Raw genomic sequence first — 16,288 nt, 5'->3', positions numbered from 1 at the left:
CGCAGTCACAACTACTACAGACTTGCACAATGCTTTGTTGATAATGAAGACTCACTGTGTCATATGGTCCTCCCTGGATCTAAATTCGATCATTAGGTGGAAACAACAGATACTGTGGTTTATGTGAGTAAGCCATTGTTTGCAGTCCTGTATGGTTCAAAGAGTGACTCTACGAACCCTGATGATAAGCTTATTTTTCAGGTTCAGATGCAGAATTCTTCTATTCCCTTGTCCTTTGAAGAGGATGGATCTACTCGCTTAGCGTAATATGCAGCATGCTAACTTGAAAGACTGGGAGGTGAGCCAGACACGAATCGAATCTGCGTAGCAGATTAACGACCATCGGCTGTTTCACTGGCCAGCCTGAGCGTAGTCTTTAGTAGATTTTCCACGCTCGTTTAGACAAATGCTAGACAGATCCCAACATTCTTCATCAGAGAATGCAACATGCAAGTAGGTAAAATACAATAACGCACTAAACATAGTTAACACAACTCGCCAACACATCTACCCCCTTCCCCCTCCTCCCCCCTCTCCCCCTATAAGTTACCTTCAAAACTGTAGCGTCAGGAAGTGCGTCCGGCCACATAGTTAAATAATAAATAGAAGGTGCCAAATCCTGGAAAAGTGGACCTCGTACTAGACGGGATAAACGCTAGGGCAAAGAGAGAGATCCATTAAATAGGGTGTCGTAAGTTCCATGCGGCTTTTCGCGGATGATGCTGTAGTATACAGAGAAGTTGCAGCATTAGAAAATTGGAGCGAAATGCAGGAAGATCTGCAGCGGATAGGCACTTGGTGCAGGGAGTGGCAACTGACCCTTAACATAGACAAATGTAATGTATTGCGAATACATAGAAAGAAGGATCCTTTATTGTATGATTATATGATAGCGGAACAAACACTGGTAGCAGTTACTTCTGTAAAATATCTGGGAGTATGCGTGCGGCACTATTTGAAGTGGAATGATCATATAAAATTAATTGTTGGTAAGGCGGGTACCAGGTTGAGATTCATTGGGAGAGTCCTTAGAAAATGTAGTCCATCAACAAAGGAGATGGCTTACAAAACACTCGTTCGACCTATACTTAAGTATTGCTCATCAGTGTGGGATCCGTACCAGATCGGGTTGACAGAGGAGATAGAGAAGATCCAAAGAAGAGCGGCACGTTTCGTCACAGGGTTATTTGGTAACCGTGATAGCGTTACGCAGATGTTTAGCAAACTCAAGTGGCAGACTCTGCAAGAGAGGCGCCCTGCATCGCGGTGTAGCTTGCTCGCCAGGTTTCGAGAGGGTGCGTTTCTGGATGACGTATCGAATATATTGCTTCCCCCTACTTATACCTCCCGAGGAGATCACGAATGTAAAATTATAGAGATTCGAGCGCGCACGGAGGCTTTCAGACAGTCGTTCTTCCCGCGAACCATACGCGATTGGAACAGGAAAGGGAGGTAATGACAGTGGCACGTAAAGTGTCCTCCGCCACACACCGTTGGGTGGCTTGCGGAGTATAAATGTAAATGTAGATGTAGATGAACATCTCCCTCTCCTTACAGGTACACGTCTACTATTTCCTGCAGTAAAGTCAGGTGTCATTTTAGACGGTGCGGCTTATAAAGTGGTTCGATCAATTCAGATTATTCGTTTCTGGTCGCGAATGCGGAACAGCTGTAGTCTTGGTTACTGTGTGCACGGAGAACTGGGAATCACTGAATTTTAAAAAAAAACCGCGTGCTTACTTCATCTGCTACTTACACTTATTTTTGTCTAAAGTCAGCAAGTTTACATCGTTTTAGTTCTAAGCAACCTAATTAATTTTCAAATATTTTAAACAAATACATTGGTAATTGTAAAAATTGCAACATCCAAAACAAAAAATAAATAAACCGTATAGATCCAAACTTGTAGACTGCGTAGAAAAGTGCAGTACTGGTACTAATAAATGACACTCTCTCATAGAGTTGGACACGTAGGTCAATCAGTCTCTCTCTCTGATCTCTAAGTAGTGAAGACTCATCAGATTGGAAATATGCATGCAAGTGTCAGTAGAGTCTACTGTCTTCGACGTCAAAAAGCACACTATTAATACATGAGTGAATTCGAACATGGAAGAATGATCAGACGGTGGAAAGTGGATTTGTTAAGAAATTTCGGCTCGTAAAGGGAATTCTTCTACAACAGTGAAATGTGTTTTTGGAATGTACGCAGCAACGAACAAATAATGAACCACGGAATATGATCATAGCAAGGAACGATCGACATTGAACTACCATAACAAACCGTTCAATTCCTGCCGCAATGTAATTTCGACGTTGAGCACTTCCATGGAGATGGACCTGCCTGTGTTGTCATTTTGATACCGTCTGCTGAACTTCTGAAAATTATACTTGGAAAATGTGATGTGGCCAATATTTATCCAAAAATGCCTCATCAGTGCTATTGTGTTCTCGGTACTCTGTCGCATGCCCTTCTACTTGTTCAAAGTATCAAATCGTGAAGGAAATGTTCCAAACATTCATTACTAGAGGGCACATGGTCTTTGTACCAAGAAGTGCTCCCCTCAGGAGTTCCAAATACCAGCACAATTCATTCGTGTACGACCTCCAAATGTGGTATCTCATACTCATCCATGTCAAATAGCTGTTAAAAACTCTTACTCTGAAACAGAAGACTGGAAGAACCTCAGTGTATTGAAAATAGGAATGACCACGGCAGATTTAAGCCTTGCCGTACTTCATCTGAAAGGCCAGCCATGATTTTAAGTTGTAAAACAGAAGGACCTGTGGACAATGTTGCTTTTTATTCAAAAAATTGTTTAAATGGCTCTAAGCACTATGGGACTTAACATCTGAGGTCATCAGTCCCCTAAACTTAGAACTACTCGAACCTAACTAACCTAAGGACATCACACACATACATGCCCGAGGCAGAATTAGAACCTGCAACCGTAGCAGCAGCGCGGTTCCGGACTGAAGCGCCTAGAACCGCTCGGTCACAGTGGCCAGCGCCTTTTATTCCTCAACAGCACAGGGAGTTGTACAGTAAATTTTGTAGCATCTGATCTCAAGAGTGGAGTTGTGTAAGAAACAGAAGTCAATATTGAGAGATTTTTTCATGAATTTAATTTTGTTATTCCCTTCTAAAAACTGGACACGTGCGAGATGGACTCGCGCTCTCTGAGAGTTCAGTACAAACATCATTATATATAGTCCTACAGGTAGTTCACCACATAAATAGCTGTGGCCTCTGATAGCGCTGACTTAGAAGTTTAAATTTTGTACAACGCCAAGCTACCGTAGACCTTAGTATTTTACTTGAATTTCGGTTTAATACCTCCATCCGTTCCTGCGAAAAAGGAGTCTGAACTGACGGACAACAAAGCGATCGTATAAGGGTTTCGTTTTTATGTATTGAGGTGAGGAACCCTAAAAATTTAAATAAAGTGAGAAATTGTTTGTGTTGACTACAGTTCAGATATAGTCAAAACATATCTGCCGAATTTAGGTACTTTTTATTACTACAAATAAAACGTAATGCATCTGTATTAATAACACTTTGAACCTTTCTTATTGGCACTCAGAACCAGTCAGTTTTCTGAATGATACTTACAACTTTCTTAATGAATAACCGAATTTATGTTCTAATTTGTCTCAATATTTTTTGTAGTGATGAGATGGGCAGCATAATTCTGTGGTATCAGAATATATACTCAGTGTTCTTGATATAAATAAGTTATTTAGAAAAATATACACTATTTTTTATTTTCCTGAAAAGTGTGGGATTTAACATGTAGAATGTTTTCCACTTCTGCCCTTCATGTGACTTTTCGTTGGCTTCCATTATCCAGAGAGCACGAAATTACCTTACTGCCATGGTATATTAACAGCGTTGCTCATGCACTAATTGGCAAAATGTTATACTCCCTTTGTTAGAAAAAACCCAGGACAGGACTAAAAAAAATTAATAAAAAATTTCGCCTACCAAGTAACGAGCCTAGCACCTATCGAAGTTGACCCCTTGCCTTTCTATACACAGTTGCCAACATTTCTGAAGGTCTTGGATGCAAGCAGGGAAATTTTCAGTTGCGATGCTTGTAAGCTTATTTGTCACAGCCCGTTGGATGTTTGTGATATCTTGATCAAGTTTTCCTTTGGGTCGTATTTTCCCTTGCGAAAAAAAAAAAAAAAAAAAACAACCGCAAGACGAGAGTTTGGGCGAGTATGGCGGATGTGGGATGGCAATAATAGAATGTCTGGCCAGATAGTCGGAAACAGATACGGCAGTGTTGGGATTTGCATTGTAATTCAGTAAGAACCAGTCCTGAAAATGCCACAAATCAGTTCGGTGACATCCAATTGCTTGTAGCACACGTTTCAAGACTTTGATGTACAGAGTTTCGTTCACTGTTTGACCTGGAGGAACATACTCACGGTGAACTATTCCTTTACTATCCAAGACTGCAATCTACATTCTCATTCCCATTATAACCTTCGACAGGAATGTGGGCTCACGTATGATTCTATCCAGGTGGGGCATAATTCGAAGCATCAGTTGATATTTGAATGCTTGCAAGGTGTGTGTTTCACGCTAAATGCCCTGGCCGCTAGATGAGCAGTCGGCTGGGGAAGCATGGGGAGGCATGGCAGTGGCGGGGACTGGCTTAGAGCGATATAGGGGAAATCCCGAGCGCTGGATTGAAAGTGCGGCTCTAAACTGAGGCGTACACTCACATTTTTGGTAGATATTGAGCGGCGCCCCTCCATGCCCACACTTGCGTGGTGACCATTCAAAAAGATGTCACCTCTTCTTTGGTTAGTATCTAAAAATAATTCCGCTGAAAATACAGCGATTTATTTTCGTCTGCTTTGTTAACCATTTGTAGCTTTCAGAGAAAAGTCATGGGTGGAGAATTTTGAGTAAAGCCTATACATTTTTCTTCTTGCCATGTTAAAATTTGCTTCTTTTGCCAAAACTCAACGGACATAACACAACCTCATCTCACTATCACGTTGTGCAGACGCAATTGCGAGAGAGTTCTGAAATGGTGGTTTAGTAAGTGTGGAACTGAGGAAAAGCACATCCTCAGTACAAAATAAACGTGTAATGACTCCACTTATGTTGTTCCAAAAACCATAGCATTTCTCATTTTACCAGCTATCAATGACCCTTAAAAATTACATTCTTTCAGCTATAAAACCTGTAGTTATTGCCATACGGCAAAGTACTCTCCTGTTTGTGTGCTACCATTTGACACAATCTCATTTCGATATCTCAAACTGTTTATGAAATATGGGGAATTTTGTGGATATTTCACTCTGGCTTTATTGCTGGATCGGTGCGATCGCAAATAAGTAGGGTATGTCAGATTAACTCTCTTGAGATTGATATCAGATAGAGACTTCCAACCAAGTATAAAGAAAAATTCAATATGTTTGCTAAATTTCATACGCAGTAACATATTTGTAATATGCACCGAACACACCATCCTAGGGAGCCTATTTTTCATTGCAAACTTTTTCGAATTTCACGCAAGGTCTTACTTCCACGTAAATATCCCAGTAACTATGACCTCTAATGAAATGATTTCACATCATAATGAACCTGACATGTAAAGCAACAAGTAAAGCAAAAATGAAATTTTTTACCTAATAGTTTCTATAAAATCGTTTGTGAAAGATTGCAGGGCATGCGTGTCAATACTGTCAATGGCAACAGGCGAAAAGATGGCAAACACTTGTCGGCCTCTCCTTCTGACCTCCCCTTCTGACGAAAACTGGTCACTGCAAAAAAAAAAAAAAAAAAACCCTTCCTCGCAGACAAAAGGGGACAAGGGGACATGGCTATACGAGCTGACCCGAATAAACCCGAACGGGTGAGTGCCAATCGCTGTTTGTTTCTGTGGTTGATTTGGTGTGAGAATGATAAGCGTTGTTTTAATTATTAGCGACATCCATAGATTCAGACTACCACAGTGGAAATAAACTATTATCAGGAATAACAGGTAAGAAAGATTACGTATTATCATCTCGGGGTATCCAAGAAAATAAAATTTTGCCAGATCACTAAACTACCAAGGGCCAGTTAAGCTTAAGTTTTATTCTCGGAATAGCGCGGAAAACGCATTGGTCGAATACATAATAACGCGTAATCGGGGAATAAACGCTGGATAACTGAACCGGTGATTCTGGCAGGGTTAGTGAAGCTAATGGAGAATAAGTTTTGACAGTGACAGGAATAGTTACGGAATTAGTGATTACAATGTTGTTTGTGAGAATGAGGAAGAAGAAGAAACAAAGACATCACACAAATTATATGGAAGCATATGACAGTTCCAAATTATATAATAATTTCGTACTACTACTTTTCGATCTCACGTTTGAGAAACAGGAGCATATGAATGAGATGTGAAACTATTTCCTAACATAAAACTTTTTGCATGTAGTAGGCCTAACAGGCGTTTGATATTGGTACTTCGTGAATTGTATTTTGTCGTGTTATTTATGTAATTAAGGTAAATAAAAATGACCATATGTGCCAAAACAGCCTCCCTTATTTGGCGTGTGTTACAACTGCTGCAACGTTAGAAAGACCCATTCCGTCTTATCTGGCAGACCATGACGAAATAGACCTAATCAAATGGTGATGTATCTAAGGCTCGCTGATACACTATTCGAGATTTGATTATTGTACATACTTTCATAATTTGCCTGGCAGCAACTGAACATGGCATGGATTCAACAAGTCGTTGGAAGTCCAGTGCAGGAATTTGTGCACGAACTGGCCTCTCGATTATGTCACATAAATGTTAAAATAAATGTCGTGTGACTAAGGCCTCCCGTAGGGTAGACCATTCGCCAGGTGCAAGTCTTTCGATCTGACGCCACTTTGGCGACTTGCGCGTCAATGGGGATGAAATGATGATGATTAGGGCAACACAACACCCAGTCCCTGAGTGGATAAAATCTCCGACCCAGCTGGTAATCGAACCCGGGCTCTGAGGATTGGCACTCTGTCATGCTGACCACTCAGCTACCGGGGTCAGACACACAGATTATAGACTGGATTCATGTCTGATGATGTGTGTGTCCAAATGATTCGCTTGAACTGTCCAGAAAGTTTTTCAAACCAATTACGGACAATTTTGACCTGGTGCATTGTCAACCATAGAAATTCCAGTGGTGTATGGGAACATGACGTTCATGAGTGGCTGCAAATCGTCTCCCATCACCATTTACAGTCAATGATCAGTTCAGCTAGATCAGAGGATCCAGTCTATCCCTTGTAACCACAGCCCACACCATTATGGTGGCACCACCAGCTTGGACACTGTCTTGTTGATAACTGGTGTCCATGTCTTTGTGGGGTCTGCACCTCACTCGTACCTTAGCATCAGCTCTTTGCAAGTGAAATTAGGACTTATCTGATGAGTTCACAGTTTTCCAGCCATTTAGAGTCTATGTCTTAATGGATATGTTTGTCATGCATCCCATATTATCTCATGCAGTGTTGCTTGTCAGTTAGCACTGACGACTGTGTACAAATGCCAGTGCTATTAGTCATTAAGTGACGGTGATCAGACTTTGTGTTGTCTGCAGTGAGAGACAATGCTGAAGTTTGGTATTCTTGGCACACCCTGTTGTGTGGCCATAAGCACGTGAATCATAAGCTGTCCCATGACCTTTGTTAGCTCAGTATGTAATGAGGAAAGGGTGAGTAGTAGCTGCTACATGAGAGAGGTTTTGGTGTCTAAAGTACTGCCCTTCCTTTAGGGAAATCCACAACCCTATATTTCAGCGGGATAAGGCCCAGCCCATCTAAATAGGGTTGTGGAAGTCTTTTTCAAAGAAAAGGTTTCATGCTGTTCATGTGAACCATAGACCATTGAACATCCAAATTGTCTGGCTGCAGGGCGGGAAGGGGGGGGGGGGAGGGAGGAGGTTCTCCAGAAATACACACAGGTCCTCTTTGAACTCAGGCCACTACTGCTGAATCTTGAAGTCTGAGATCACCCTACGATTTTGTAATAATAATGACTTTTTTCACTGAACCTAATTAGTGGCACGTATGAGGCCATTTCAGTCTAAAGTCTCATTCCTGGTGTTGCAGTTTTCATGCACGTTAGTGAAACTGCAACTGGTCTGCACATTTGAAAACCATTTGTCAATGTCTCTGCAGTCTATATCTGAGGTCTAACAACAAACTTCCAGTTGCTGTTCAGGGAAGTCTCCTGAGTGGTTTCACATGATTTCCTTAAATTATTTAAGACAAATGCTGGGATGGTTCCTTTGAAAGGGTACATCTGCTTTCCTTCTCCATCTTTCCTTATTCCAAGCTTGTGTTCTGTATCTAATAACCTTGTTGTCGATAGGACATTAAACACTATTCTCCTCTTCCTCCTGACTGTTTTCGTATCTTAGACCCATGGTGCCCACTGGTTTTTTTACAGAGTAATTTTCTGTTGACCTTTTATATGTACAATGTCTCTGGGATTGTCCAAGGTGAACTTCTGTTTAAAAGGAAATAAGTTAATGGTTTATGTTATTCTTATGTCCATCATATCATATATATGGGAGCAAACAACCAAAACTCGAAAAGTAAAAATCATAAGTAAAGCGATAACTATCAGACAAAACACTTGCATTTTTATTGTTGTACTGTTCAATGTCTTCTCTAATTGTCAGCAGTACTGTTTCCTTAAAGCAGCTGTTCTGTATTACAACCACCATGATCACAGTAGACTACATTATCTGTCACATTATTAACAGTTGCAAACACTTTAGCATCACCATGATAGAATACAATGCCAGTGATTTCACTTATTCTGAAAACCAAGTCTGTGAGTGTGTCAACTACAAAGTAATCTAGATTTTTGACAAAAAATTCTAAGTGAAATGGGTGGACATTCATTTGGACCACTGTTCAACATCAAAAGAGTAACAATGGACAGAGCTTTGAGAGTGGAAAATATTGTGTAAACACTAAACACAAATGTCTGCAAGAAATTGTATTTTTCGCAAATTTGTTGATACAAACTTGAAAAACCCAAATCACCTCTAGAACTTCTGCACAACATGTGATGCATGTTCTGCTTCATGTAGGTTGCACCACAGAGAACTAGTAGACACTGCCTGAAATTAAATGTGTGAAATGTTTGCTGATTAAGACCAACTCACTGTGATAAAGAACATATTCTCTCAGATATTGCACCTTCAGGTATCAGTTGAGATCAGTAGTCAGAGAGAGCTGAGCAATGTCTGAGGCTCTGCCAATATATCGTCTCAGAGATGTAGACCAGGCACTCCCAACTCATTCATCAGAAAGATGCACTAAGGCATGAAGCAGCATGGACAATATCAAAATCCCTAAATACTTGTACATTGAGATTTTGACTTGGAACATCCAAGGCACACCTCAAGACATGTTTTCCATGTAAGACAACTCTTAGTGATTGTGGAGAGTAACATTAAAAGTGCACCCCATACCTTGTAAAGTCCACCATGGAGAATCAAGTTACTGCAGTATCAAGGAGTTGTGACATTATTAAGTACTGGCTTGATGTCATTTAGGAAAAGTCTTCCTTCTTGCAGCTGTGAATTCAGTATTCCAAGAAGCTGTTATTATTATGTATGTTTCTAGACATTTTATCTATGTTTAATGTGCAATGTATTGTATACAGTAATAACTGTTCACATACAAGCTTCAAGGAAGTAACATGTAAGTATCATACCTGTTGAAAGAGCTGGCCATGGAACAGAACCACTGCAACTAATTCATCATTGTCTTAACCACATCTAAAAGTAGTCCTTAATGTCACTTATATTGACATGTTAAAATGACGTAAAGATATGAGTTATCAATGTCATGTCATTTACAAAGTCCCTTTACAAAGGAGATGTCCAAGGTATGTTTCTTAGTCCTCTTCAGTCAGTAAGAACAATAATCATTTTCTTGGCAGCAAACTGCTGAAGTTCATGCTTATTTCAAGCCACTCAGCAAAAAAATCATGAATAACCTTTGAAAGATTGTTGGTTGGCAACGTATCCATCCTCTAATTATTGGTACTGTCTCACAGTGACTGTTCAGTGTGTTTTGTCCAGTCAGCATCCATGCATGCCAGCCATATCCTGAACAGATTGACTTTTTGAAGATTACTCAATATAATGCACTTAATATATCAAATTATAAGCATATCATCATTATTAGCATATCATATTAATTCGTTAGCATATTTATGATTTCTGATGCATGTCTTAAACTTTTAAAATTCCAAAATTCTTGATAAGCTGCAATGAATCACTGCCGTAAGTTGAAATGATTTTGTTTGTCATTCCATAACAAAAAATTCTTTGTTAAATACAACTAACTTTTACAACTGATATCATTTACTGAAACTAAAAATTTATGTATTACTGATTGAAAGGTTATCTACATTTTAAAAATTGGCACTTTTTTTAATTTTCAGACACTCCACCTCAATTTGTTTATCGCTTCATCAGACAGACAATTCAACCAGGACAACCAATTTCACTGAAATGTGTTGCTTCTGGAAACCCCACTCCCAACATAAAGTGGGCACTTGATGGATTTCCATTGCCACATAATGAAAGGTAAACTGACAGAAGTTTGGAAAGAAAAAGACTCAAAATTTTAAATAGTCTTCAAAATGGTGTCAGCTGTAATCAGTTTGAATCTACCCAGTAGCTTCACCAAAGGCTTATCCAGCTTCTTTGTTTACTTGTGTTTTGTTTTTGCAAACTCTAAAAGTAGTGTTGTGGATAAGTATGATATTGATTAAATTACCCAGTAATTCAGTTTCTGTTAGAAGCTTAATGCTAACTGTTCCAGCAGTGAACTGTCCAGGTCATTTTTTTGCAATGATATGAAGAATAATGTAACATCACGATTCAAATTTGATTTCTACAACAATCTCAATCTTCGTGCCTCTCTGATTAGACATCATTGCAGAAATTTCTAGAAAAAACAGCACTTTGTACAGGGTGTCTGAGAAGTCCTAGTACCTCTTTTGACTTTGTACAATTGGGGAAATAAATAGTTGTTTTATTATTGATATCTCACATTTGAGGTGGACAAAACATTGTTACCAATATCAGTATTATATTATTCTGTTTCAATATTTTATTTTTTTCTGTTGAAGCCTCACATTATCAGCTGGGGGTTTGTAGGACTCCTCTGATAGGTCAGGGGTGCACTACACAAAGGAAGCAGCTACTCAGGTAACAGAGTATTTGTGGAATGCACATGAGGGTTTTTTAAGCAAGCCGGTAGTTTGAGGTACTCTGATGAACACTTACCAGTCAAAACACAGCAAGGGGAGTCAGATCACATTCAGAGCAAATACACTTCAACTGTCAAAATTTTATCAGCTAATTGTCAAAGTATTCATAACAATGTTCCCAAATTTACTGCCCTCCAGGAAAGTTCTTGCTCTGAAATTATTCTCGGGACCAAGAACTGGCTGAAACCCAAAGTGGAATGCTCTGAGAAATTATGCAACATATACTGTAAAGACAGATTAGGGGCCATAGGACGGGGAGTGTTAATTGCAGCTGACAAAAATATTGTCACTACTGAGGTCGAAGTTGAGTTTACCGGTCACCCAATTCTGCTGTGACGGTTCTAGAGTAATTTAAAGGAAGTCTGTTGTCAGTAGCATGGAAATACCCAGTCATGCAATATTAGTTGGAGGTGACTTTAACCTACCAAGTATAAAGTGAGCTTTCTATGGATTCACTGCAGGAGGTACAGCTAGACAGTCTTGCAAAGTAATTTTGAACACTTTTTCTGAAAACTGTCTTGAGCAGTTAGTTCAGCAGCCCAGACATAAGGGAAATATTTTAGACTTTGTAGCTACATATATGCTGGACCTTATTGACAACATCAGTGTAGAAACAGGGATTAACAGTCATGATGTCATTTGAGCAGCTATGGTTATAAAAATTAATAAATCAGTTAAGAAGGTTAGAAAAGTTTTATGCTAGAAAAAATCAGATAAGCAGTTGTTAGCATCTCACTTATACAGTGAACTGATATCACTTAGCTCCAGTAAGAGGGGCATAGGGGAAATGTAGGCAAAGTTTAAGCAGATTGTAAATCATGGTCTGGAGAACTAAGTGCCTAGTAAGTGGATCAGGGATGCAAAAGACACTCCATGGTTTAATAACAAGGTTTGGAAAATGCTGAGGAAGCAGAGGCTTTTGTACTCTCATTTCAAAAGAAAATGTGCAAATGACAGCAAGCAGAGGTTAGTACAGATTCATGTGTCTGTGAGAAGATCATTGCACAGCGCATACAAAAACTATCATCACCATATGTTATCAAAAGATCTGGCAGAGAACCAAAGAAAATTCTAGTCCTATGTAAAACTGCTAAGTGGCTGTAAGACTTCCATCCAGTTACTTGTTGACCAGTCTGGTGTGGCAGAAGCCAAAGTTTTAAATTTCATGTTCTAGACATTGTTCATGGAGGAAAATCATACCAACATACCGGTGTTTTGACTGTGAAATTTTCAGTCTGCAGAAAAGTGTGTGGTGTTATGAAACTTCTTGGCAGATTAAAACTGTTAGCCAGACAGAGACTTGAACTCAGGACCTTTGCTTTTTGGGGAAAGTGCTGTACCAACTGAGCTACCTGAGCATGAATCGTGACTCGTCCTCATAATTTTACTTCTGCAAGTGCCTCGTTCCCTACAGTCCACACTTCACAGAAGTTCTCCTGCAAAACATATTGGACTATTACTACTGAAAGAAAGCATATTGTGAAGACATGGCTTAGCCACAGCCTGGGGTATGTTTTGAGAATGAAATTTTCACTATGCAGCAGAATGTGTGTTGAAGGTAGGAGATGTGGTACTGGCAGAAGTAATATTGTGAGGATGGGTATTGAGACATGCTTGGGTAGCTCAGCTGGTAGAACACTTGCCAGTGAAAGGCAAAGGTCCTGAGATTGAATCTCGGTCCAGCACACAGTTTTAAACTGACAGGAAGTTTTGCACCATTGTTTGACCATTGCACAGACTCCTGTATGGACAACATAGTAATAAGCGTCCTTGGCAAAGAGAACCAACTGAAAGAGCTGAAACAAATAAATCACCAGGTTCAGATAGAATCCCAGTCTAGTTTTCCAAAAAGTGCTCTACAGCAATGCTCCTTTAACTAGCTTGCATTTATTGCAAATCTATCTCCCAGCACAAAGTACCAAGCAACTGGAAGAAAGTGCAGGTGACTCCTGTGTATAAGAAGGGCAGAAGAACAGACCCACAAAATTACAGACCTATATTCCTAACATCGGTTTGCCGCAGAATCCTTGAACACATTCTCATTTCAAATATAATAAATTTTCTTGAGACCAGTAAAGGTTTTAGAACACATCGCTTTTGCAAAACTCAGCTTGTCCTTTTCTCACATGATATACTGTGAACTATGGATGAAGGGTAACAGGCAGATTCCTGATTTCCAGAAAGCATTTGACATGGTGCCTCACAGCTGACTGTTAAAGAAAATGCAATAGGTTCACAGATATGTGAGTGGTTCGAACACTTCTTTAGTTATGGAACCCAGCATGTTGTCCTCAACAGTGAGTGTTCATCAGAGACATGAGTATCATCAGGAGTGTCCCAGGCAAATGTGATAGGACCACTATTATTCTCTACATACATAAATGTTTTGGCAGGCAGGGTGGGCAGTAATCTGCTGTTGTTTGCTGATGATGCTGTGGTGTATGGTAAGATGCTGAAGTTGAATGACTGGAGGGGGATACAAGATGACTTAGACAAAATTTCTTGTCAGTGTGATGGATGGCTGCTATGTCTAAGTGCAGAGAAATGTAAGTTAATGTGGCCGAGTAGAAAAAAACAAATCAATAATGTTCAGAAACAGCATTAATAGCTTCCTGCTTGGCACCGTCACATCATTTAAACATCTGGGCATAACATATGCAAAGCAATATGAAATGGCATGACTATGTGAGGATTTTGATATGGAAGGTGAATAGTTGAGTTCAGTTTATTTGGAGAATCCTAGGAAAGTGTGGTTCACCTGTAAGGCAGGCCACATATAGGACGCTAGTGTAACCTATTCTGGAGTACTGTTTGAGTGTTTGGGATTTGTATCAGATCAGATGAAGGGAAGAAATTGAAGCAGTTCAGAGGTTGGCTGCTAGATTTGTTACTGGTAGGTTCGAACAACATGCAAGTGTTACGAACATGCTTCAGGACCTCAAATGGTCCCTGGACGGAACTCGTTATTCTTTGCAAGGAACACTGTTGAGAAGATTTAGAGAACCGGTGTTTGAAGCTAACTGCAGAATGATTCTACTGCCTCCAATGTACATTGTGCATAAGGACCATGAAGATATGCTATGAGAAATTAGGGCTTGTATAGTGGCATATATACAGTTGTTTTTCCCTCACTCTATTTGCAAATGGAACAGAAAAGGAAATGGTAGCTGGTGGTGTGGGATACCTTCTTCCATGAACCCTACAATGGATCGCAGAGTATCTGTGTAGATGTAGATGTATATGAGGGGAAACATCAGTGACTAGTCACATGTATGTTCACAAATGTAATGAAAAAGGGAAAACAATGATATAGATAATGACTGTCTTTAGATTACTTAGACAAAGCTCCACCTCTTAAATCAAGCCTGCTTTTATCTCAGGGAGTGTTAAGAACAGGCTGAGTAGTAGAAATAAGAAAATGTTAGAGGAAATGTGTGCCACCATCATTCAAGTTATTGAGGAGTTTCCAGTGAAATGCCTTCACAAAATAGCAACTGAACTTCAAGTAATGCAGTCAACAGTATATTACCGCAATAAAAAGATATTCAGTAATGAAAGTATTTAGACCAATGTCTGTGCATGAATTATATAATGGTAACATGGAGCAGTAAGTTGCAGCCTGCTGTACTTTGCTGTCACAATGTCCAAATGCTGTCTGTCACACTTGAGAGTATTATTTTGTGATGAATGTGTGATACATTTTTGTTTTCAAGGGTGCAATATGGTTTTCTGATTTAAGGAATATGTGCAGAAGTTGGAAAGGAATACACCTCATGTTATGATATGCACCAAGATGTCATCATAATACTTAAAAAAAAAAGAAAAAGACAAAGAGCTCAAGCATCATGGGTTTACAAGGGGATGGAGATCAGCACACTTTGCTATTCGGGTGCATGGGTTCCCTGTTGAACAGTTTTGAGGCCACTAGATTGAGCATGGTTCAGCAAATTCTCCAGTGCCATTTGCATTGAAATGGCCACCATGAATTCTGGACAGTACCAAACCAGACAAGTCAACCCCCATGTAGCTCAGCACTGGTACAATACTAATGAGGAATTGTTCAAACGTGTCGAGAAATCTTTCAATGCATAACTTCTGAGATTCTGTGCAAGATGTTGAGGAGGTCATGACAACATATAGATCTCTGTGTAATGCACTGTGGTGTACAACCAGATCTGCTGGATACATTGTTTTTATACATACATACTTTAAGATCCAACATACAATACACTGTTTTAGCGTACATGTACTAGTACTTCTCAGACACACTACACAGTAACTTAACATTTGTCAGCACAGGTGCTTATATTTGATCCTTGCAACAGTGTTGCCCTTCAAATGGCTTTGCTAAGAAATAATGAACTATAGGTTTTTTGAAAGAGCCACGGTACATTTATGGTGTAGAAAGCCTACATTTATGGCCTACATTTATAGTGTAGAAAGCAAATTGAAAGTAACTAGAAACCAAATTAAAACCTTATACTGATGTTAAAACTGGAAATGAATACATTTCTTTTTATCAAAGTTCAACAAGTACTATCAGAATAGTAAGACAATAAATTAAACCAGTGAGAGAAACACTGGCACATATTTGCAGTTGCCAAGTTAATCACTATGTCACTAGCCAATGTAAATAATACCCTGTAACTCTGTAGCATTTGATGTAACTATAATATATGTTTTACTCCACTTTAACAATACTATAACCACAGTCTTCAACTTAAGTTCTTTAATATGCTAAAAATGTTCACCAAGGACTGTAGACAAATGTACAGACTTAAAACATAGTTAATATATTGAAGATGTAGCAATGTATTTATTTTTAAATAAATAACTGTATTATTAGTGGTTAACAGATGACAACATCCACATCGCAAACAATTAATGGCATCATTGTTAACAGTAAGCTAAACATAATTGAAAGAGGGGGATTTCATCAGTTGGAAATACTACTGTCAGATCTAAATGAAATCAACTGAATTATTACACTC

The 16,288-nt window shown here is 39.3% G+C and overlaps 1 protein-coding gene across 1 annotated transcript in view; it reads left to right on the top strand.

Annotated features, from left to right (window-relative positions):
* Nucleotides 1-16,288, top strand: part of LOC126298148 (Down syndrome cell adhesion molecule-like protein Dscam2) — a 560,143-nt gene that overhangs the window by 192,607 nt on the left and 351,248 nt on the right. Inside the window, exon 5 of the mRNA XM_049989461.1 lies at nt 10,464-10,608. Coding sequence (XP_049845418.1) covers nt 10,464-10,608 — 145 coding nt within the window. The remainder of the gene's footprint in view (nt 1-10,463; nt 10,609-16,288) is intronic.

The sequence above is a fragment of the Schistocerca gregaria genome, chromosome X (assembly GCF_023897955.1).
Source record: "Schistocerca gregaria isolate iqSchGreg1 chromosome X, iqSchGreg1.2, whole genome shotgun sequence".
Classification (NCBI taxonomy): domain Eukaryota; kingdom Metazoa; phylum Arthropoda; class Insecta; order Orthoptera; family Acrididae; genus Schistocerca; species Schistocerca gregaria.
Note: the sequence above shows the minus strand (reverse complement) of the source record. Positions and strands in the feature narration are given on the sequence as shown.